Source organism: Phyllobates terribilis, unplaced genomic scaffold (assembly GCF_046119375.1).
Source record: "Phyllobates terribilis strain yellow unplaced genomic scaffold, ASM4611937v1 Scaffold_5__5_contigs__length_657084704, whole genome shotgun sequence".
Taxonomy (NCBI): Eukaryota; Metazoa; Chordata; class Amphibia; order Anura; family Dendrobatidae; genus Phyllobates; species Phyllobates terribilis.
The window spans coordinates 263,072,948-263,098,438 of NW_027362765.1; the positions used below are offsets into that span (position 1 = coordinate 263,072,948).

At 41.1% G+C, this 25,491-nt stretch overlaps 1 protein-coding gene across 2 annotated transcripts in view; it reads left to right on the forward strand.

Annotated features, from left to right (window-relative positions):
* EBI3 (Epstein-Barr virus induced 3) overlaps positions 1-25,491 on the forward strand; it is a 139,635-nt gene that overhangs the window by 22,325 nt on the left and 91,819 nt on the right. Inside the window, exon 2 of one of the 2 annotated variants that reach the window (XM_073684130.1) lies at positions 9,066-9,164. In XM_073684130.1, coding sequence (XP_073540231.1) covers positions 9,125-9,164 — 40 coding nt within the window. In that variant the 5' untranslated portion in view covers positions 9,066-9,124. Of the gene's footprint in view, positions 1-9,065; positions 9,165-10,745; positions 11,024-25,491 lie in introns of those variants that run through there. The other variant, XM_073684129.1, reaches the window with a different exon arrangement.

Sequence of the window (25,491 nt, forward strand, 5' to 3'; positions counted from 1 at the left end):
TAATGTGAGAGAATCAGGACGATTACACTAATGTCACTTGGATCAAACTCTGTCAGACCTGTATGGGTGCACGTGATCTGATTCAATTGCACTCACAGCATGCTGCGATTGTTCGCTGATCTGCTCTGCTCCATAGTATAACATTAGTCCGAGTAGTATCCGACGAAACACCGGATAGCATTCGGACCAATAGTTATACGCTATTGCGAGCCCTAAGTCTGTGACTTTACAGTCAGTGACTTCGGATTCAAAGAGTTAAGAAGGTAGTAACTCGTATTTAATCCCTTGGCGCACCTCACCATACATTTACGTCATGATGAAGTGTTACCACTCCATGTCATAGAGTGCTGGCCAAAAGTATTGGCACCCCTGCAATTCTGTCAGATAATACTCAGTTTCTTCCTGAAAATGATTGCAATCACAAATTCTTTGGTATTATTATCTTCATTTAATTTGCTTGCAAGGAAAAAACACAAAAGAGAATGAAGCAAAAATCAAATCATTGATCATTTCACACAAAACTCCAAAAAAGGGCCGGACAAAAGTATCGGCACCCTCAGCCTAATACTTGGTTGCACTACCTTTAGCCAAAATAACTGCGAACAACCGCTTCCTGTAACCATCAATGAGTTTCTTACAATGCTCTGCTGGAATTGTAGACCATTCTTCTTTGGCAAACTGCTCCAGGTCCCTGATATTTGAAGGGTGCCTTCTCCAAACTGCCATTTTGAGATCTCTCCACAGGTGTTCTATGGGATTCAGGTCTGGACTCATTGCTGGCCACCTTAGAAGTCTCCAGTGCTTTCTCTAAAACCATTTTATAGTGCTTTTGGAAGTGTGTTTTGGGTCATTGTCCTGCTGGAAGACCCATGACCTCTGAGGGAGACCCAGCTTTCTCACACTGGGCCCTACATTATGCTGCAAAATTTGTTGGTAGTCTTCAGACTTCATAATGCCATGCACACGGTCAAGCAGTCCAGTGCCAGAGGCAGCAAAGCAACCCCAAAACATCAGGGAACCTCCACCATGTTTGACTGTAGGGACCGTGTTCTTTTCTTTGAATGCCTCTTTTTTTTTCCTGTACACTCTATGTTGATGCTTTTTCCCAAAAAGCTCTACTTTTGTCTCATCTGTCCAGAGAACATTCTTCCAAAACGTTTTAGGCTTTCTCAGGTAAGTTTTGGCAAACTCCAGCCTGGATTTTTTATGTCTCGGGGTAAGAAGTGGGATCTTCCTGGGTATCCTACCATACAGTCCCTTTTCATTCAGACGCCGATGGATAGTACGGGTTGACACTGTTGTACCCTCGGACTGCAGGGCAGCTTGAACTTGTTTGGATGTTAGTCGAGGTTCTTTATCCACCATCCGCACAATCTTGCGTTGAAATCTCTCGTCAATTTTTCTTTTCCGTCCACATCTAGGGAGGTTAGCCACAGTGCCATGGGCTTTAAACTTCTTGATGACACTGCGCACGGAAGACACAGGAACATTCAGGTCTTTGGAGATGGACTTGTAGCCTTGAGATTGCTCATGCTTCCTCACAATTTGGTTTCTCAAGTCCTCAGACAGTTCTTTGGTCTTCTTTCTTTTCTCCATGCTCAATGTGGTACACACAAGGACACAGGACAGAGGTTGAGTCAACTTTAATCCATGTTAACTGGCTGCATGTGTGATTTAGTTATTGCCAACACCTGTTAGGTGCCACAGGTAAGTTACATGTGCTGTTAATTACACGAATTAGAGAAGCATCACATGATTTTTCAAAGGGTGCCAATACTTTTGTCCACCCCCTTTTTTAGGTTTGGTGTGGAATTATATCCAATTTGGCTTTAGGACAATTCTTTTTGTGTTTTTTTCATTGAAGACAAATTAAATGAAGAGAATAATACCAAAGAATTTGTGATTGCAATCATTTTCAGGAAGAAACTGAGTATTATCTGACAGAATTGCAGGGGTGCCAATACTTTTGGCCAGCACTGTACATGTACAGAGCGGAGATAGAGCAGGCTCAGGGGCTGTGCCATCCATAGCAGGAGCTGACTGTTACAGTATACAGTACAGACCAAAAGTTTGGACACACCTTCTCATTTAAAGATTTTTCTGTATTTTCATGACTATGAAAATTGTACATTCACACTGAAGGCATCAAAACTATGAATTAACACATGTGGAATTATATACTTAACAAAAAAGTGTGAAACAACTGAAAATATGTCTTATATTCTAGGTTCTTCAAAGTAGCCACCTTTTGCTTTGATGACTGCTTTGCACACTTTGCAAATTTATTAAAAAAGAAAAACTGAAAAATCACATGGTTATAAGTATTCAGACCCTTTGCTCAGACACTCATATTTAAGTCACATGCTCTCCATTTCCTTGTGATCCTCCTTGAGATGGTTGTACTCCTTTATTGGAGTCCAGCTGTCTTTAATTAAACTGATAGGACTTGATTTGGAAAGGCATGCACCTGTATACATAAAACCTCACATCTCACAGTGCATGTCAGACCAAATGAGAATCATGAGCTCAAAGGAACTGCCCAAGGATCTCAGAGACAGAATTGTGGCAAGACACAGATCTGGCCAAGGTTACAAAAGATTTTCATAGTACTCAAGGTTCCTAAGAGCACAGTGGACTCCATAATCCTTAAATGGAAGAAGTTTGGGACCACCAAAAGTCTTCCTAGACCTGGCCGTCCAGCGAAACTGAACAATCGTGGGAGAAGAGCCTTGGTGAGAGAGGTAAAGAATAACCCCAAGATGACTGTGGCTGAGCTCCAGAGATGCAGTAGGGAGATGGGAGAAAGTTCCACAAAGTCAACTATCACTGAAGCCCTCCACCAGTCGGGCCTTTATGGCAGAGTGGCCAGACGGAAGCCTCTCCTCAGTGCAAGACATGTGAAAGCCTGCATAGAGTTTGCTCAAAAACACATGAAGGACTCCCAGACTATGAGAAATAAGATTCTCTTGTCTGATGAGACGAAGATAGAATTATCACCAAAAAGTTCTAAGCGGTATGTGTAGAGAAAACTAGGCACTGCTCATCACCTGCCCAATACAATCCCAACAGTGAAACATAGTGGTGGCAGCATCATGCTATGGGGGTGTTTTTCAGCTGCAGGGACAGGACGACTGGTTGCAATTGCAGGAAACATGAATGCGGCCATGTACAGAGATATCCTGGATGAAAACCTCTTCCAGAGTGCTCTGGACCTCAGACTTGGCCGTAGGTTCACCTTCCAACAAGACAATGACCCTAAGCACACAGAAAAAATAACAAAGGAGTGGCTTCAGAACAAGTCTGTGATGATTCTTGACTGGCCCAGCCAGAGCCCTGACCTAAACCCAATTGAGCATCTCTGGAGAGACCTGAAAATGGCTGTCCACCAACGTTCACCATCCAACCTGATGGAACTGGAGAGGTTCTGCAAGGAAGAATGGCAGAGGATCCCCAAATCCAGGTGATAAAAACGTGTTGCATCATTCCCAAGAAGACTCATGGCTGTACTAGCTCAAAAGGGTGCTTCTACTCAATACTGAGCAAAGGGTCTGAATACTTATGACCATGTGATATTTCAGTTTTTCTTTTTTAATAAATTTGCAAAAATTTCTGCATTTCTGTTTATTTTCAGTCAAGATGGGGTGCAGAGTGTACATTAATGAGAAAAAAAATGAACTTTTTAGAATTTACCAAATGGCTGCAATGAAACAAAGAGTGAAAAATTTAAAGGGGTCTGAATACTTTCCGTACCCACTGTATGTACTATGCACGTTGTACCTCCTGGATTTAACAATCAGTTTTTCTGGATGAAAAAAGGGGCTCATTCACACCTCTTCCCCTGGTTAGGTGAGAGGAGGATGGCTAATTTTATGCAAGGCAAGATGAATGCAAGGACACAAGAACCCACAGGAACCTCCTAGTAGAATAATATGACCACCATGTTTCTGAGCATACTGTCCCCATCCTAGACATGCCAAACACAGCTATAATATATCTGTAAGTTGGGTTCTTATTACATTTCTGTGGTTTCGCAAAGCTGAAAATCCTGGCGCGTGAACCCACAGGAGCTAGTATATCCCTGATCACAGGTATATCTGTGGATGGTGTTGATATCAGATTACTATCAATACAACAAGGAAATATCACATTTTGATTGCCATGGGATCCCTGTTATGGGCTGGTGTTTTGGGTGGGTTTTACGTATGTATTTCCAGAATTTATGTTTTTTTTTATTCACTCCATGTACCAAAAAATGGAATACAAAATAATCAAAAAGTTGTACATGTCACACAAAGTTACCTATGAAAATAACATCTCACCGTGAAAAATAAGCCCTTACACAGCTCTGTTGATGGAAAAAAGTTAAACTTATATCAGAATAAAGAGACACAAAAAATGTTTTTCAAACAGTGTGTTTATTGTATGCAAGAAATAAAACATAAATAAAGCGATAAAAACTTGCCATAATCATTCTGATAACACTTTATTTGTGCACTATGGTGAATGGGGTGAAATTAAAAATGTAAAAAAAACAATGGCAGTTGATTTTTTTTATTTCTTTATAATAATAATAATAATAATAATTTCTTCCCATAAACAGTTAATAAAAGTTGGTTAATAATAATAAGTTATATATATAAAAAAAATGATGCCATTGATAAATACATACAATTCATCCTTCAAAAAAAGCCTCATATGGTTATGCCAAAGGATTAATAAAAATATTATAGCTCTTTAAATGTGACAATGAAACTACAAAAAAAAGGAAAAAAATAATTTTGTCCAGAGGGCCCAAAATAGGTCCCTACTGAAGGGGTTAATCTCTGATTGTATTTGTTTCTATATCTACACATGTGTTTGTAATCTGTTATCCCCATTAGTAAAATGAGCTCCATGATTGACAGTGCAATGCAGTGTATAGACATGACCAAAAGTTCGGAAACTGACATAGATTTTGGTTTTCACAAAGTTTGCTGCTTCGTTTTTTATAGTGGAAATTTAGATTAATGCTAGATTGTTATGAAGGGTGATCAGATGAAGTGTACTTACAATTGCTCATTTTGCTCTTCTACACAGCTAATTCTTCTCTTTACCATTAGGTCTATGACGTGACATGATTATAAACTGACTAGCTGAATCCCTCTAAGCTTTATGTAGAAACAAGAGGTAAGTTTTCACAGTATGAGTCATAAGTCACTGCAAAAATCCTTGACAGGAGGGAGGAGCATAGCAGCTGAGTCAGGAGTTGAAGAAGGGAATGATAAATGCAGGGACAAGAGACTTCCTGTTTCTACATAGAGCGGAGAAAAGAGAAGAATTAGCAGGGCAGAAAGGCAAAATGAGCAATTGTAAGTACACAATGCTATATAATATGATGATTGCAATAGATTAAGAGGATAACAATTTTGATGGGAGAAGTGCTTTATTAATCACAAAAAAAAAAATTCCACTGAATTTCAGCCATGGCACAAAATAATCTGCTTACATAATCTTAGTGACCTTCTTAGCTCAGGAGAAAGTATTAATGAGGACAAGGCAGCTGATCGCATTCTCTCATGCTGATGAAATAATTAGAACAGACTGGTTGCTTTAAAAGAGGACTGGTGCTTGAAATCATTGTCTTCTTCTGTTAAAAGGAATCTGTCAGCACAGAATGACTGTTCAAATCAAGCATGTGAGCGGTCAGTCCATCATGGCGTGGCCAAACACTTATCTACAACTTCCTACCTGTTTGTTTTCCATTTATCTCCCAAGTAACACCCTTATATAGAGAACTGTCTGCACCTATTTAATGATTAATAACTTACTTGTGGTTAAATTATTGTTGATTAATTAAATTGTGTAGTCTAAACTTTAGCTTTGCTCCTAGACTTTCATTGGAGTGTACTCATTTTTGCAACATTTTGATGTATATATAGTTTAGCAACTCACCGAAAAGAACATACAATTCAAAAACATCACAAAAAAAGGCAGCCGTATTTACCAACTTGAGGTCACAATATTAATGCACTACGGGATATGGCAGGCACCCATGAGTCAGAACAGGTACAAAATAACCTTGTTGTTACCTAAAAAAATGTTGCAAAATAGCAGTAATAAGATGCATAAATACTTTTGTACAGCTAGGCCCTTTAGTGTTGGTTTGGGTGACCCTGGGCTGCTTGTCCCTGTGAGTGCACTTATATAGTACCGGCAGCCCGCCTGATCTAATAGTATGGGTGTCACTAATAGGCTGTAAGCCAGATACTGTGAACTACATCTCTGTGACTGGCGTCCTATGCAAGCCTTATCCATGTGCTTTTATAATACTAGGCAGCCTCTCCAGTCATGACTGGTAGGTGTGTGAGTGGTTGTTTCATCAGTATTTTACACTTAGGCCACGGCCCCACTATCAGTATTTGGTCAGTATTCAGTCAGTATTTTTTCTCAGGAGTGGGAGACAAAACCAGGTGAGGAACAATCAGAGAAAAGGTATAATAGAAACAAGTCACCAATTCTGCATTTATCACTCACTGTCTCTGAAGGATGACAAGCTGGATGGCAGCGTTCTGCTACCATCCAACCTGCCATCTCAATGTGATTCCAGCATGGGAGAATTCTCCTGCTCAAGCGGTGATGTCATTTGCCGGCACTGCTTGAGCAGGAGAATTCTCCCACGCTGTCAGTGACGTGCATGAGGTGAGCTGAGTTCATTGGACATGAACTCGGCTCATCTGGATGCTGTCACAGCCAGACACTGAGGAGCTTCACTGAGGAGCTTCTCAGTGTCTCTGCAGCATGGCAAGCTGGATGGCAGCGTTCTGCTGTGATCCAGCCTGTCATGTCAATGTAGCAGAGCTGAAGCCGTCTTGGGAACCATGGAAAGGTAAGGATGAGGTTGGTTTATTATTTTACTTTTATTGCAGGAGATTGTTGGCTTCAGCTGGAATGGGCGTGATGGTAAGTAGAGTTTAATTTAGAACATTAAAGAATTGTGTGTTTATTTCAATTAAAGGACTTTATTCTGGGTGTTTGTGTTTTTTTTAACTTTCACTATGGGGTTACTAATGGGGGTGTCTTATAGACGCCTCTCCATTACTAACCTGGGCTTGATGTCAGCTGGCATTATAAGCTGACATTAACCCCAACCCTATTACCGCACTACCACCGCTACAGGGCAGTGGGAAGAGCGAGGCTAAGTGCCAGAATTGGTGCATCCTATGGATGCGTCATTTCTGGGGCGGCTGACGGCTGGTTTTCTAGCCTGGGAGGGGTCCAATATTCATGGCACCCTTCCTGGGCTATTAATATCAGCCCCCAGCTGTCTGCCTAGCCTTTGCTACCTATTAAAATAGGGGGGACCCCACGTCATTTTTTTTTGGGTCCCCCATTTTAATAGCTAGTAAAGGCTAGGTATTCAGCTGGGGGCTGATATTAGTAGCTTGGGAAGCTCCATGGGTATTACCCCTTTCCCAGGCTTCAAACATCTGCCCCAGCCGTCTGCTTAACCTCCGCTAGAGACTAAAATTACGGGGAACCCCACGCCAATTTTTTTTTTAATAAATCCTTTATTTTAACACTAAATGACAAGTACAGTAACCAACAATGTCACTATACTTATTATATATGTGACTAACATGTTTCTATCTATCTAATCTATGTGTGATGCTCTATTCTTTCTGTTCTAAATTGTCAGGTACCAGTGTATGCCGCTGATGAATTGCTGGCCGGCTTTTTTAAAGAGACGGGTGCATGAAAATCGGAGGGCACTAGTGTGTTCCAAGTGCCCTGCTATGTTTTTCATGCACCCTCTTGTATACCCTGCCTGCCTGTCTGCCTATATATTCTGCCTGCCTGACGTTTAATTGAGCACGGTTCCCATTGATTTGGGCAATTTTTAGGCCCTCTGCAGACCGCCCGGGGGACCGCCAGAAAAATGCTCGAGTTTCCCATAGACTTACATTGGGCTCGTTGCTCGGGTCGAGCACCCGAGTATTCCAATGTGCTCGACCCGAGCTTCGAGCACCCTAGCATTTTAGTGCTCGCTCATCACTAGTCGTGGCCTTACATGGTAAATCGTGAAGTGGATGGGTATCCATTTAATACATGGATACACTTGGCTCATCAGAATTAGACAACGATCCCACTATCAGTATTTGTTCAGAATTTTTTCTCAGGAGTGGGAGCCAAAACTAGGTGAGGAACAATCAGAAAAAAGGTATAATAGAAACAAGTCACAAATTCTGCATTTATCATCCACTCCTGGTTTTGTCTCCCATTCCTGAGAAAAAATACTGACCGAATACTGATAGTGGAGCCGGGGCCTTAGGCTGCTTTATCTTGTAGTGCATTAGTATTGTGACTGGGTGTTGGTAAATGTAGTTGTCTTGTTTCTTTGATGATTATATACTGTAGTTCCTCCAGTTTACAGCCTGAGCTGTCTAGGTTCCCGTTTTGTTGTTTATACATGTAGTATTTTTGATGTTCTGCAACATTTATTTTTTAGTAACGACAAGGATACTGATTTGGGAAATGTTTCTTTATGGCTTCTAAAAGAAAGTTAAGTTGACACTTTTATTGTGTAGCTGAGTGTTGTCAAGCAGTAATGTATTGAATTCATAAGAATAAATAACTGAAGTCACAATTCTAAGTGAGCCGTACGTTATTGCTTTGCTTTCTTAGGAATAAATGTGGTTTCCTCTGTGCATTACATAACCACTAAACACCAGACTGGAAACTTACAGAAAATAACCTGTTGTCAGCTTATTGCGCATCTGAGGTTTTCAGTAAATAACAGTTTTGGGGATTTTCTAACCCGGGTTTCAAAAGTATGGAATGAAAAATAGTTTATGGCCATCTCAAATATCATTTAATTAACCCAAACTATATCTTTATACAAAGTTAAACATTACAAAACAGAGAATAAAAAATGAACAAACTAAACCTTACATGATTTTGGCATTTTTGTGATCTTCTCCTGTACCCTATCACAACTGCTGTGTATGAAAAATAAAATAGAAAAGCAGTGTATACTTTTTAAAGAAGTAAGCCATTTTTCCCTCTTCCTTTCTCATTTGCTCCTCTAGGTTAGTGCACATAGACAATACGTTTTAAAAAAGGTGACTGTGTCTTGTATACATAGTGAATGCAAGCAGTATGTTGGAAGGAATCTCTGAAGTTACAAGGTAAGACTACCTACACACTGTGTTTGTGGCCACTTTTGGGCATATCTGCTTATGGGGTACATGTTTTGCCGTCGTAAAAGTCCGTATGGATGGCGTGGCACCATGCGGACCCAATGCTAAAAAAGTTTACTGTGACAGTCTCCTGTGTGGGAAAGCACAGTCTGTAGCACTTACCTATACAGGCACATAAACAGTATGTATATGCATACCCGACAGAAAATACGGAAAGAACGCAAACCTTTGGGCGTCTGTGAATATGAGTGATTGGAATTTTTCATCTATACCGTGGGAGCACATACTGTTTTCAGCTAAGTGCACAAATGCTCGCCATCCTGGAAATGTGGGGTAACAATACTGAGGAGCTGCAATGGTTACCACAAACTATGCTGCCCTGATATTATGTGATAGCTACACTCATTGAAGGAGATTTATCAATGTGGCTACACCAGTTTTCTGGCTTAAATACCTTGCGAATTATGCTGCAAATATGTATCTTTTGTCATTTCGCCTCTAATGTAACTTTTCCAAGATATGGGAGGCGCTTAGTGGAAGGAGATGGCAGCACATACAGCCCGGCAAAGTTACTGTAATTTATGCTATAGGCCAGCCCATGGCAGATGTGTATTTGATTGGCACACGCACACAAGCAATGCGCCTAATTTATTAAAGGGAATCTGACATCGGGTGTTTGCTATTTAATCTGAGGACAGCATTATGCAGGGGTTAAAACACAGATTTCATCGATGTGTCACTTTTTTGACTATGTGATGTTCTTTACTTACAATGAAGGTTTTATCACCAGGATATTATCACTGCTGGACTAGGTCTCATGGGACTGCTAGACTTACCACGCCCCCTCCTCTGATAAGCCGCTCACTGTCATGTGGTGTGGGAGGGGTTAGCTTTCTGAGCTCTGCTAAATGCAACATCTAAAAACTCTGACTGTGTCACAATGGCTTCACCCAGTAAACCAAGTGATACATCCTTGGAATCAGGGTCTCTTTTACTACATTATGCTGTTCTCAGATGAGTTAGCAAAAACCTGCTGACAGATGCTCTGAAATAACAAACAAAGCAGGTGCTCGCCCTTGCAAGGTCCTGTTCTGTCTCTGCAACGCTGCTTGGTTCTTTATGTTTTAGCTGCGGCTGTAACGTCATTTCAACAGCTCGCATCGAACTGTTGGCAATCACTGAGCTCAGCAGTTTTTGCCGTCTTCCTTAGCCCAGCAGCTGAGCTCAGTGATTGCCAACAGTTCAATGCGAGCTGTTGAAATGACGTTACACCCGCAGCTAAAACATAAAGAACCAAGCAGCGTTGCAGAGACAGAACAGGACCTTGCAAGGGCGAGCACCTGCTTTGTTTGTTATTTCAGAGCATTTGGGTTCCATTTTCCTGAAAGTGTAAAACTCCTTTAATACTTCATAGCATGGAAACAAAAAAAAAGCCATGGGTTTTCCAATAATTCAAGTTTTGTGAGTGAATTGGAAATTCCTAAAGCACATGACTGTAGTTTGGAGTTAGTTTGCGGTTGTTTCACTTTTGATTTTGCTAAACTTTGTTCCTCTTTTGATCATTCATTTAGCCTCCAATTTGTTTTCTTGACAAATGGATGGGAGGATCTAATGAAGCAGATATCAGGATTTGCATATACCACATAGCTTGTCAATAGGAGTACTGTAAATGAGGAGAGACCACACTTCACTCCCTGAACACTGCCATTACTTATATGACTTATTTCATGTATTCTCATTGAGCTTACACTGTTGGAGCTGTGTACTCCAAGTTTCAATAATGATCTGGACAGTAACTCTAGCAGCTGTGCTTGTGCTTCCATCTTGTGAAGTTCTGGAGAACAAAGGTAGGACAAAGAAACATTTATATTTTCATACTGCTAGGTATACGAAAATCCCCCATACACATTAGACAGCTGTTGGCGCTCCTGTTGGCGGCTTATCTCCCGGGGAACATAGCAATTGGCAGTCTGAAATCGGACATGCCAGATCCACATCTCCCTCGTACACATGAGGCCGAACCAGGTGATATAGACGGGTGTGGCAGATGTGTTATGGGCCTTCAATATCAATCCTAAAATCACATGAAAAACAAAGGTACATCGATAAGGCAAGATTGATTATAATTGCTCTCGTAAAAGGAATGTGAACTGTTAGGTTGCTTTTTCACATATCTGTTTTTTTTTCTCATATGTGAAAAATTTGCCTTGTTGTTTTCAGAGTGCTGGACCCATTTTTGGTCCATGTGTCAGTTATTACAAACCTTGTTTCATCTGTTCTTCTTACAGTGCCTTGAAAACGTATTCATACCCTGTGAACTTATCCACATTTTTTTTACGTTACACCCACAAACTTAAATGTATAGACTGACACAAAGTAGCAAATAGTTGTGAAGTATAAAGGAAATAATGCATAGTTTTCTAAATATTTTAAAAATATAAATCTGAAAATTGTGATGTGCATTTGTATTCAGCCCACCCCCCCCTTCCCGAGTCATTAATTTGTAGGACCACGTTTCACTTCAATTACTGCTGCAAGTCTTTTGGGTTATGTGTCTACCAGCTTTGCCCATCTAGAGGCTAAAAAAATTTGCCAATTCATCTTTGCAAACTAGATTGGATGGAGAGAGTCTGTGAGCAGCAATTTTCAAGTCTTGCCACAGATTCTCAATAGGATTTAGGTCTGGACTTTGACTGGGCCATTCACACACACACACACACTTGAATATGCTTTCATCTAAACCATTCCATTGTAGCTCTGTCAGTATGTCCTGCTGGAAGGTGAACCTATGCTCTAGTCTCAAGTTTTTTGCAGCCTATAACAGATTTTCCTCCAGGATTGTATTTGGCTCCATCTATTTTCCCATCAACTCTGACCAGATTCCCTGTCCTTGCCTTCAAAAAGCATCTCCACCATCTCCACAGCATGATGCTGGCACCACTATGTTTGATGGTGGGGATAGTGTTTTCAGAGAGATGTGCAGTGTTAGTTTTCTGCCACACATAGTGAATTGCATTTAGCTCAAACAGTTCTACTTTGGTCTTATCTGAACAGAGCACCTTCTTCCACTTGCTACCTGTGCCACCTACTTGGCATATGGAAGAAGGTGCTCAAGTCAGATGAGACTAAAGTAGAACTTTAAACAAATTGTGATAACATGATGACTAGGTGATAGTATTTCCAAAATGGCAGGTTTTATGGAGTTTTCTCATTACACAGTAGTTATTATTGACCAAAAGACAACTGGTGAACTGTTGACAATGTCATGGGCACCAAAGGCTCACTGATTGTGAGGAGTGAAGACTGGCTTATTGGATCCAATCTCATAAAACAGTTACTGTAAGCATAAATTGCTGGCTATAATAAGAAGGTATCAGAGCTTGCTATTTATAGGACTTTGTAGCTGCAGACCAGTCTGATTGCCTTTGATGACCCCTGACATTGTGATGCTCTGGGCAATGTTCTACTGGAAAACCTTGGTTCCAGGCATTCATGGGGATTTTTATTTTACGTATACCAGCTACCTAAAAGCATTATTAAGGACCAAGTACACCCCTTAATTTTCTAATTACAGTGTCTTCTTTTAGCAGGATAATAACCTTGCCACACTGCAAAAACTGCTCAAGAATGGTACAACGTCAAAATGTTGAATTGGCCTCCAAATTCCCTAGATATAAATTGAATTGGATTCAGTATCTATAATACCACCTCACATTCCTCTGTCCATTTAGGAAAGCTACTGAGGAAGGAGCCAAATAGCACTCTGAAACTCCAATATTATAATTACCGCCAAACATACTGGGCCCTATTTATTAAGTTAAGGCAAGGTGCACTTCGTCATTGCGCCTAGTCAGCAGTATACTTGGGAAGCTTTTCTTCGACATATACTTAAATATTGCCATAGGTGATCATTCACCAGATGCAGGCTGAAAGTGTGTTCTTTCCACCTCTGTCTGGCTGGTATGTACTTGCTTACTGTTTGTTTAATTGTATAGGAAAGTGCAATAGACTATGCTCTTTTATATTTCGGGACAATGCAATTTGGTGAACGTTTCTTTACAGGTGGTCCTTATGGTGGATTGATTCCTCAGCATCTATCCTGTCTGTGCACACTGTCGGGTGCATAACTCCTGAGAATGTGCTCCCAACAGTGGAGAAAGATTCAGTCTGTACTGAACCTAAAAGCACCAGAATTCTGGCACAATTTTCTAAAGAAACCTGTCTTTTACGACTTGCATCATACTATGTGTTTGTCACTTTTTTTGCTTGGCTTTTCAGAAAAGGTGCCTTGTCTAACATGCAACATCATGCACTAAAAAGAGCCAAAATTTTGGAGTAAATTTCTGGCACAAAGTAAGACAACCAATAGGTAGTGAAAATTTAGACTAAATAGTCTAACAATAGGCCACATTGTTCGTGCATGAACCACAATGATAGATTTGGTGTATTTTAAGACTGTTTAGTCCAAGTTTGTACTGTCTAAGGATTAGGCATGATTGATAAGTATGCACTACTATCTAAAATTATGAGGCAAGATTGTATTATAACTGTTCAAACCTGCTGTGGATTAAACCTTTCTAAGAAGGTACTTAGCAGTGAAATGATACATCCAAGTATACGCTATTAGTGACTGTGTAGAAGGACCAATGATTCGAAATAGAAATCCCAACAAATCCTATCACACGTGCCAAATGGCACAACTTGAATAGCTAATCTTTGACACTATGCTGGAACCGCAGAAGGTACACATCACATGTTGAATAAGCAAAACTTATAAAATGGGGAATTTCCATTCTGTATTTAAATCTGGATTATTATATGGAAGTTATTAATCTTTTTAGGACCAAGGTCTTCAAATGCCTGAACGCTCACAGAAAATGTTCACCTTCTGGAAAGACATATTCTAGAATTAAATTTTTTTGTAAGGGATTATACTTTCCGACAAGCAAAGTGGAATTCCACAACCCTTGGCAGCCCCCATCTCGCTCTTTGGACTAAGTGGATACTGATTCATAACTGCTTAGTAAAAAATGAGGCGGTGCTTCTTTAGTTCAAAGCTTTCACAGTGAGGGGGCTGCATAGCTTCTTTGAGAACCTGGAAGATTGGACCTGAATTTTGCTAGAAAATTGGATGCATTAGAGTGGCATTAGGAACATTTGGCAACAATTTTGATAATAAACTATGTTTTGTAAAATCATCAGTCTGTGGTTGCCCATTGTTTTCTTAAATAAAAAGGGCAGCCACAGCCTGATGATAGGCGCTCTTTAATGTAATATCAAAACAAAAGCAGTAGCTCTTTATGGTTTGTTTTAAATAGAGGAAAAATAGAATAAAGATGTAATCCTCACACTCTAATGTGTATAGCAATACTAAATATGTTTACTTTCTCCAACATACATATATACTATATAATGCTCCAGAGCAAAGGTTCCCATATGTTATTTAGTTTGACCCTAATAAACTATTATATTGGATACATAAATGGGTGAAAACTACCTGCAAACATTTTTTATTTTAAGTGGTAAGGGCAATTACAGCAGCAGTTAATGGGAACCGGTTAGCTGATACATGTTGCCCAAACTGTGGTGTGAATAGTGCGTGGGCGCGCACCCTGCCAGTCTCTTAAAGGTGCAGCGCATACACTTTGAATATGCCCCCAGCCAATAGCTAGGAGGCATCTAGTATTTAAGGCACACTCCCCTGTAGGGAGGTGCTTGTACAATGTCCCCCTTAGTGTTAGTTGAGTAGCCGTTGCCTGCTAGTTGTCAGGTTCATTGATCCTGTAGTTATCCTGTTTAAACCAGAACCCCCTGGTCTTTGTGTGGCCAGGGCCTGAACTTAAACCCACTGGTCCTTGTGTGGCCAGGGTCTGAATTTGAAACTGCATCCGCGGTCACTGAACCTGAAGCCGCACCTGGCGGTCACTGAGCCTGAAACCACACCTGGCGGTCCCTGAACCTGAAGCCGCACCTGGCGGTCCCTGAACCCAAAGTCGCATCTGCGGTACCTGTGCCTGAAGCTTCACCTGCAGTGCCTGTGCCTGAAGCTACACTTGTGGTACGTGAACCCTAACACTGCTCCGGCAGTATCTGAGCCCTGAAACCCCACCTGTGACACCTGAACCCTGCACCGGCGGTACCTGAGCCCTGGAACCACACCAGCGGTACCTGAACCCTGAAGTTGCATCCATGGCACCCGATTCTGAAACCGTTCTGTCAGTTCTTGAACCTGCACCAGTGTCTGTCCTGGTTAGCGTTCCAGGTTCCATACTGTAGGAGCCTGTTCCAGTATCCGAATCCAGCCCTGCCTCCATTTCAGTATCCGTTCAGAACCTTTGTAGTCTAAACAGAGTCTGAATCCTATCCAGCCAGTTATTCTGAGTCCAGTCCGTGACTGCGATCCTGACGCTACAGTACCGGGCATTGCCTAGGAGTGGTACCTGGCGGCTACCTGCAGCTCAAGTCTAACTCCACCATCAGGAGCTCTAGCGAAGACAAGGTAGACGCTTAGTCAAGCCCCTCTTAGGTAAGCCCGAACTTTGGCTCAGTGGGTCCATAATCCACGTGCTTCACGTGTGTGTGTGACAGAATCACTGCAGAATTTCAGAGAAAAACATACTTTTACTAGCTGCCAGGGGCTGAGCCGCGCTATTGACTAGATATACACGTGGGTAGCCGGCGGCTTCTCTCCGCCCACTGACAGTGACTGACAAGTGTCTGCCTATACGCGCACTCATACAAAGTTTTGTCAGTCACTGTCAGCTGGTGGGGAGTAGTAGCTGGGGACCCGCATGTACGATTAGTGCACAGTGCGGCTTGGTCCCCAGAGGCCATTAAAACTATGTTTTTCTCTGAAATGCCGAAACGTTTCAGAGACAAACATACATGGCTGTGATCATACAGCCAGTGGCTGATACATGCTGCCCACAGTATGGACAGCATGTATCAGCTGAAAGGTTCTCTTTAATTATTTGTGTGGGTTTTGGGGGTAACATATTTTGCATGATGATTCCATGGTATGAATGCATTAGCACAAGGCAAGACATAATATGCTTCCAAGTCATAGTAAGGGTTACTGAATCGACTTTTTACTTTTTCTAGACAACTTATTAAAAAATCACGGACAGACAATATTTTTTATAGACACATTTCAAAACCACAGTAAATCATTCTAATGATAAGTGATCCATATCTACAACCCATAATTCTGATATAATAATGATAATTACGGTTAAAATAATTTGTATAAGTTTCTTTAGCTTCAAAAAATCACGGCGACCTTGAGGGTATGTGCCCACGATGAGGACCCGCTGCGGCCCCGACGAGCAGAACAGCAGCACCACTTCCGCCCTCATTATGCAAATGAGCTGCAGCACATTTTTTTTCACATGCGGATTTTCCTCATTTATGCAAGTCTATGGGGAAAGTCCACATGCGTACCCGCAAGAGAAATTGACATGCTGCGGATCTGAAAGACGTGCAGCATGACAGTTTCTGCGGGTGATCAGCAGGTGCATAGAGACGCATTGTGGATATGGGATTTCTAGAAATCCCATCCACTATGCTGTAACATCTGGCCGCTGCGGGTTTGACGCTGCATAAATATGCAGCATCAAAACCGCAGCAAATCCTGAACGTGAGAACGCAGCCTAAAACATTTTTACGGACAGGGCAAAAAAGTGCCCTATTTTTACGGACAGTCCTGGAATTTCTGGACGATTGGCAACCCTGGTTATAGACGATGCTCCTGGTAGTACTGGCAGGTCAGGACTTTATTTTTTTGTTTTGCTTTTTTTATGTTCAGGGTATTTTTTTATTTTTACTAACATATATAAATAAATACACTTAGAGCAGGAGAAAGCTAGGATAGCGTTTCTTTTTATGATGACCTCACATAAGTCATATAATGCATTCAGGGCATTGGATCTCTATCAGCAGTGATCAGTATTCAAAGGGTTGTTGAGAGGACAAAGATCATGTCCTCCCAGCATGCTTCGCCACTATGTGTCACAGTTCAAAGCCAGCTCTGTCATTATGATGTTTCCATAACAACAGTCCAAATGCAGGAAAGAAGCTTCCCGCATTTGTGTTCCAGGACACAGTGTTCACTTTGAACATTGTTTTAAGTGTTTTGTGGGACACGTAGCAGATCATTTCAGCTCTCTGTCATCTCAGGGGCCTCGAGCTGACACACATCAGCCTGATCTTTTTAATGTCTAGCGATGTGCAGCACGATCTGCCATTAAAGTAAGGACTGTGGATCCATGACCTGGCTGTGCTGGTTTTCAGCGTCTAGGATAAACAGTGATTAAAAAAGGGTGATGGAAGAGTTAAGTCCATATTCACACGTTGAGTATTTGGTGAGTTTTGTACCTCAGTATTTGTAAGCTAAAACCAGGAGTGGAACAGTCAGAGGAAAAGTATAATAGAAACACGTCACCACTTCTGTATTTATCACCCACTCCTGGTTTTGGATTACAAATACTGAGGTAAAATACTGACCAAATACTGAACGTGTGACCGTGGTCTCATAGAAACATGTCACCACTTCTGTATTCATCACCCACTCCTGGTTTTGGATTACAAATACTGAGGTAAAATACTGACCAAATACTGAATGTGTGACCGTGGTCTCATAGAAACACATCACCACTTCTGTATTCATCACCCACTCCTGGTTTTGGCTTACAAATACTGAGGTAAAATACTGACCAAATACTGAACGTGTGACCGTGGTCTCATAGAAACATGTCACCACTTCTGTATTCATCACCCACTCCTGGTTTTGGATTACAAATACTGAGGTAAAATACTGACCAAATACTGAACGTGTGACCGTGGTCTCATAGAAACACGTCACCACTTCTGTATTTATCACCCACTCCTGGTTTTGGCTTACAAATACTGAGGTAAAATACTGACCAAATACTGAATGTGTGACCGTGGTCTCATAGAAACACATCACCACTTCTGTATTCATCACCCACTCCTGGTTTTGGATTACAAATACTGAGGTAAAATACTGACCAAATACTGAACGTGTGACCGTGGTCTCATAGAAACACGTCACCACTAATGTATTTATCACCCACTCCTGGTTTTGGCTTACAAATACTGAGGTAAAATACTGACCAAATACTGAATGTGTGACCGTGGTCTCATAGAAACACATCACCACTTCTGTATTCATCACCCACTCCTGGTTTTGGCTTACAAATACTGAGGTAAAATACTGACCAAATACTGAACGTGTGACCGTGGTCTCATAGAAACACGTCACCACTTCTGTATTTATCACCTACTCCTGGTTTTGGCTTACAAATACTGAGGTAAAATACTGACCAAATACTGAACGTGTGAACGTGGTCTCATAGAAACACATCACCACTTCTGTATTCATCACCCACTCCTGGTTTTGGCTTACAAATACTGAGGTAAAATACTGACCAAATACTGAACGTGTGACCGTGGTCTCATAGAAACACGTCACCACTTCTGTATTTATCACCTACTCCTGGTTTTGGCTTACAAATACTGAGGTAAAATACTGACCAAATACTGAACGTGTGACCGTGGTCTCATAGAAACACATCACCACTTCTGTATTTATCATCTACTCCTGGTTTTGGCTTCCAAATACTGAGGTAAAATACTGACCAAATACTGAACGTGTGACCGTGGTCTCATAGAAACACGTCACTACTTCTGTATTCATCACCCACTCCTGGTTTTGGCTTACAAATACTGAGGTAAAATACTGACCAAATACTGACCATGTGAACGTGGTCTTATAGAAACACGTCACCACTTCTGTATTCATCACCCACTCCTGGTTTTGTCTTACAAATACTGAGGTAAAATACTGACCAAATACTGAACGTGTGAACGTGGTCTCATAGAAACACATCACCACTTCTGTATTCATCACCCACTCCTGGTTTTGGCTTACAAATACTGAGGTAAAATACTGACCAAATACTGAACGTGTGACCGTGGTCTCATAGAAACAAGTCACCACTTCTGTATTTATCACCTACTCCTGGTTTTGGCTTACAAATACTGAGGTAAAATACTGACCAAATACTGAACGTGTGACCGTGGTCTCATAGAAACACATCACCACTTCTGTATTTATCATCTACTCCTGGTTTTGGCTTCCAAATACTGAGGTAAAATACTGACCAAATACTGAACGTGTGACCGTGGTCTCATAGAAACACGTCACCACTTCTGTATTCATCACCCACTCCTGGTTTTGGCTTACAAATACTGAGGTAAAATACTGACCAAATACTGACCATGTGAACGTGGTCTTATAGAAACACGTCACCACTTCTGTATTCATCACCCACTCCTGGTTTTGTCTTACAAATACTGAGGTAAAATACTGACCAAATACTGAACGTGTGAACGTGGTCTCATAGAAACACGTCACCACTTCTGTATTCATCACCCACTCCTGGTTTTGGCTTACAAATACTGAGGTAAAAATACTGACCAAATACTGAATGTGTGACCGTGTTCTCATAGAAACACATCACCACTTCTGTATTTATCACCTACTCCTGGTTTTGGCTTACAAATACTGAGGTAAAATACTGACCAAATACTGAACGTGTGAACGTGGTCTCATAGAAACACATCACCACTTCTGTATTCATCACCCACTCCTGGTTTTGGCTTACAAATACTGAGGTAAAATACTGACCAAATACTGAACGTGTGACCGTGGTCTCATAGAAACACGTCACCACTTCTGTATTTATCACCTACTCCTGGTTTTGGCTTACAAATACTGAGGTAAAATACTGACCAAATACTGAACGTGTGACCGTGGTCTCATAGAAACACATCACCACTTCTGTATTTATCATCTACTCCTGGTTTTGGCTTCCAAATACTGAGGTAAAATACTGACCAAATACTGAACGTGTGACCGTGGTCTCATAGAAACACGTCACTACTTCTGTATTCATCACCCACTCCTGGTTTTGGCTTACAAATACTGAGGTAAAATACTGACCAAATACTGACCATGTGAACGTGGTCTTATAGAAACACGTCACCACTTCTGTATTCATCACCCACTCCTGGTTTTGTCTTACAAATACTGAGGTAAAATACTGACCAAATACTGAACGTGTGAACGTGGTCTCATAGAAACACATCACCACTTCTGTATTCATCACCCACTCCTGGTTTTGGCTTACAAATACTGAGGTAAAATACTGACCAAATACTGAACGTGTGACCGTGGTCTCATAGAAACACGTCACCACTTCTGTATTTATCACCTACTCCTGGTTTTGGCTTACAAATACTGAGGTAAAATACTGACCAAATACTGAACGTGTGACCGTGGTCTCATAGAAACACATCACCACTTCTGTATTTATCATCTACTCCTGGTTTTGGCTTCCAAATACTGAGGTAAAATACTGACCAAATACTGAACGTGTGACCGTGGTCTCATAGAAACACGTCACCACTTCTGTATTCATCACCCACTCCTGGTTTTGGCTTACAAATACTGAGGTAAAATACTGACCAAATACTGACCATGTGAACGTGGTCTTATAGAAACACGTCACCACTTCTGTATTCATCACCCACTCCTGGTTTTGTCTTACAAATACTGAGGTAAAATACTGACCAAATACTGAACGTGTGAACGTGGTCTCATAGAAACACGTCACCACTTCTGTATTCATCACCCACTCCTGGTTTTGGCTTACAAATACTGAGGTAAAAATACTGACCAAATACTGAATGTGTGACCGTGTTCTCATAGAAACACATCACCACTTCTGTATTTATCACCTACTCCTGGTTTTGGCTTAGAAATACTGAGGTAAAATACTGACTAAATACTGAACGTGTGACCGTGGTCTCATAGAAACACATCACCACTTCTGTATTTATCATCTACTCCTGGTTTTGGCTTACAAATACTGAGGTAAAATACTGACCAAATACTGAACGTGTGACCGTGGTCTCATAGAAACACGTCACCACTTCTGTATTCATCACCCACTCCTGGTTTTGGCTTACAAATACTGAGGTAAAATACTGACCAAATACTGACCATGTGAACGTGGTCTTATAGAAACACGTCACCACTTCTGTATTCATCAACCACTCCTGGTTTTGGCTTACAAATACTGAGGTAAAATACTGACCAAATACTGAACGTGTGACCGTGGTCTCATAGAAACACATCACCACTTCTGTATTTATCATCTACTCCTGGTTTTGGCTTCCAAATACTGAGGTAAAATACTGACCAAATACTGAACGTGTGACCGTGGTCTCATAGAAACACGTCACCTCTTCTGTATTCATCACCCACTCCTGGTTTTGGCTTACAAATACTGAGGTAAAATACTGACCAAATACTGACCATGTGAACGTGGTCTTATAGAAACTCGTCACCACTTCTGTATTCATCACCCACTCCTGGTTTTGTCTTACAAATACTGAGGTAAAATACTGACCAAATACTGAACGTGTGAACGTGGTCTCATAGAAACACATCACCACTTCTGTATTCATCACCCACTCCTGGTTTTGGCTTACAAATACTGAGGTAAAATACTGACCAAATACTGAACGTGTGACCGTGGTCTCATAGAAACACGTCACCACTTCTGTATTTATCACCTACTCCTGGTTTTGGCTTACAAATACTGAGGTAAAATACTGACCAAATACTGAACGTGTGACCGTGGTCTCATAGAAACACATCACCACTTCTGTATTTATCATCTACTCCTGGTTTTGGCTTCCAAATACTGAGGTAAAATACTGACCAAATACTGAACGTGTGACCGTGGTCTCATAGAAACACGTCACCACTTCTGTATTCATCACCCACTCCTGGTTTTGTCTTACAAATACTGAGGTAAAATACTGACCAAATACTGAACGTGTGAACGTGGTCTCATAGAAACACGTCACCACTTCTGTATTCATCACCCACTCCTGGTTTTGGCTTACAAATACTGAGGTAAAAATACTGACCAAATACTGAATGTGTGACCGTGGTCTCATAGAAACACATCACCACTTCTGTATTTATCACCTACTCCTGGTTTTGGCTTACAAATACTGAGGTAAAATACTGACCAAATACTGAACGTCTGACCGTGGTCTCATAGAAACACATCACCACTTCTGTATTTATCATCTACTCCTGGTTTTGGCTTCCAAATACTGAGGTAAAATACTGACCAAATACTGAACGTGTGACCGTGGTCTCATAGAAACACGTCACCACTTCTGTATTCATCACCCACTCCTGGTTTTGGCTTACAAATACTGAGGTAAAATACTGACCAAATACTGACCATGTGAACGTGGTCTTATAGAAACACGTCACCACTTCTGTATTCATCACCCACTCCTGGTTTTGGCTTACAAATACTGAGGTAAAATACTGACCAAATACTGAACGTGTGACCGTGGTCTCATAGAAACACATCACCACTTCTGTATTTATCATCTACTCCTGGTTTTGGCTTCCAAATACTGAGGTAAAATACTGACCAAATACTGAACGTGTGACCGTGGTCTCATAGAAACACGTCACCACTTCTGTATTCATCACCCACTCCTGGTTTTGGCTTACAAATACTGAGGTAAAATACTGACCAAATACTGACCATGTGAACGTGGTCTTATAGAAACACGTCACCACTTCTGTATTCATCACCCACTCCTGGTTTTGTTTTACAAATACTGAGGTAAAATACTGACCAAATACTGAACGTGTGACCGTGGTCTCATAGAAACACGTCACCACTTCTGTATTCATCACCCACTCCTGGTTTTGGCTTACAAATACTGAGGTAAAATACTGACCAAATACTGAACGTGTGACCGTGGTCTCATAGAAACACGTCACCACTTCTGTATTTATCACCTACTCCTGGTTTTGTCTTACAAATACTGAGGTAAAATACTGACCAAATACTGAACGTGTGACCGTGGTCTCATAGAAACACATCACCACTTCTGTATTTATCATCTACTCCTGGTTTTGGCTTCCAAATACTGAGGTAAAATACTGACCAAATACTGAACGTGTTACCGTGGTCTCATAGAAACACGTCACCACTTCTGTATTCATCACCCACTCCTGGTTTTGGCTTATAAATACTGAGGTAAAATACTGACCAAATACTGACCATGTGAACGTGGTCTTATAGAAACACGTCACCACTTCTGTATTTATCACCCACTCCTGGTTTTGGCTTACAAATACTGAGGTAAAATACTGACCAAATACTGAACGTGTGACCGTGGTCTCATAGAAACACGTCACCACTTCTGTATTTATCACCTACTCCTGGTTTTGGCTTACAAATACTGAGGTAAAATACTGACCAAATACTGAACGTGTGACCGTGGTCTCATAGAAACACATCACCACTTCTGTATTTATCATCTACTCCTGGTTTTGGCTTCCAAATACTGAGGTAAAATACTGACCAAATACTGAACGTGTGACCGTGGTCTCATAGAAACACGTCACCACTTCTGTATTTATCACCTACTCCTGGTTTTGGCTTACAAATACTGAGGTAAAATACTGACCAAATACTGACCATGTGAACGTGGTCTCATAAAAACACGTCACCACTTCTGTATTCATCAACCACTCCTGGTTTTGGCTTCCAAATACTGAGGTAAAATACTAACCAAATACTGAACATGTGAACGTGGTCTCATAGAAACACGTCACCACTTCTGTATTTATCACCCACTCCTGGTTTTGGATTACAAATACTGAGGTAAAATACTGACCAAATACTGAACGTGTGACCGTGGTCTCATAGAAACACGTCACCACTTCTGTATTTATCACCCACTCCTGGTTTTGGCTTACAAATACTGAGGTAAAATACTGACCAAATACTGAATGTGTGACCGTGGTCTCATAGAAACACATCACCACTTCTGTATTCATCACCCACTCCTGGTTTTGGCTTACAAATACTGAGGTAAAATACTGACCAAATACTGAACGTGTGACCGTGGTCTCATAGAAACACGTCACCACTTCTGTATTTATCACCTACTCCTGGTTTTGGCTTACAAATACTGAGGTAAAATACTGACCAAATACTGAACGTGTGACCGTGGTCTCATAGAAACACGTCACCACTTCTGTATTCATCACCCACTCCTGGTTTTGGCTTACAAATACTGAGGTAAAATACTGACCATGTGAACGTGGTCTTATAGAAACACGTCACCACTTCTGTATTTATCACCTACTCCTGGTTTTGGCTTACAAATACTGAGGTAAAATACTGACCAAATACTGACCATGTGAACGTGGTCTCATAAAAACACGTCACCACTTCTGTATTCATCAACCACTCCTGGTTTTGGCTTCCAAATACTGAGGTAAAATACTAACCAAATACTGAACATGTGAACGTGGTCTCATAGAAACACGTCACCACTTCTGTATTTATCACCCACTCCTGGTTTTGGATTACAAATACTGAGGTAAAATACTGACCAAATACTGAACGTGTGACCGTGGTCTCATAGAAACACGTCACCACTTCTGTATTTATCACCCACTCCTGGTTTTGGCTTACAAATACTGAGGTAAAATACTGACCAAATACTGAATGTGTGACCGTGGTCTCATAGAAACACATCACCACTTCTGTATTCATCACCCACTCCTGGTTTTGGCTTACAAATACTGAGGTAAAATACTGACCAAATACTGAACGTGTGACCGTGGTCTCATAGAAACACGTCACCACTTCTGTATTTATCACCTACTCCTGGTTTTGGCTTCCAAATACTGAGGTAAAATACTGACCAAATACTGAACGTGTGACCGTGGTCTCATAGAAACACGTCACCACTTCTGTATTCATCACCCACTCCTGGTTTTGGCTTACAAATACTGAGGTAAAATACTGACCAAATACTGACCATGTGAACGTGGTCTTATAGAAACACGTCACCACTTCTGTATTCATCACCCACTCCTGGTTTTGTCTTACAAATACTGAGGTAAAATACTGACCAAATACTGAACATGTGACCGTGGTCTCATAGAAACACGTCACCACTTCTGTATTTATCACCTACTCCTGGTTTTGGCTTACAAATACTGAGGTAAAATACTGACCAAATACTGAACGTGTGACCGTGGTCTCATAGAAACACATCACCACTTCTGTATTTATCATCTACTCCTGGTTTTGGCTTCCAAATACTGAGGTAAAATACTGACCAAATACTGAACGTGTGACCGTGGTCTCATAGAAACACGTCACCACTTCTG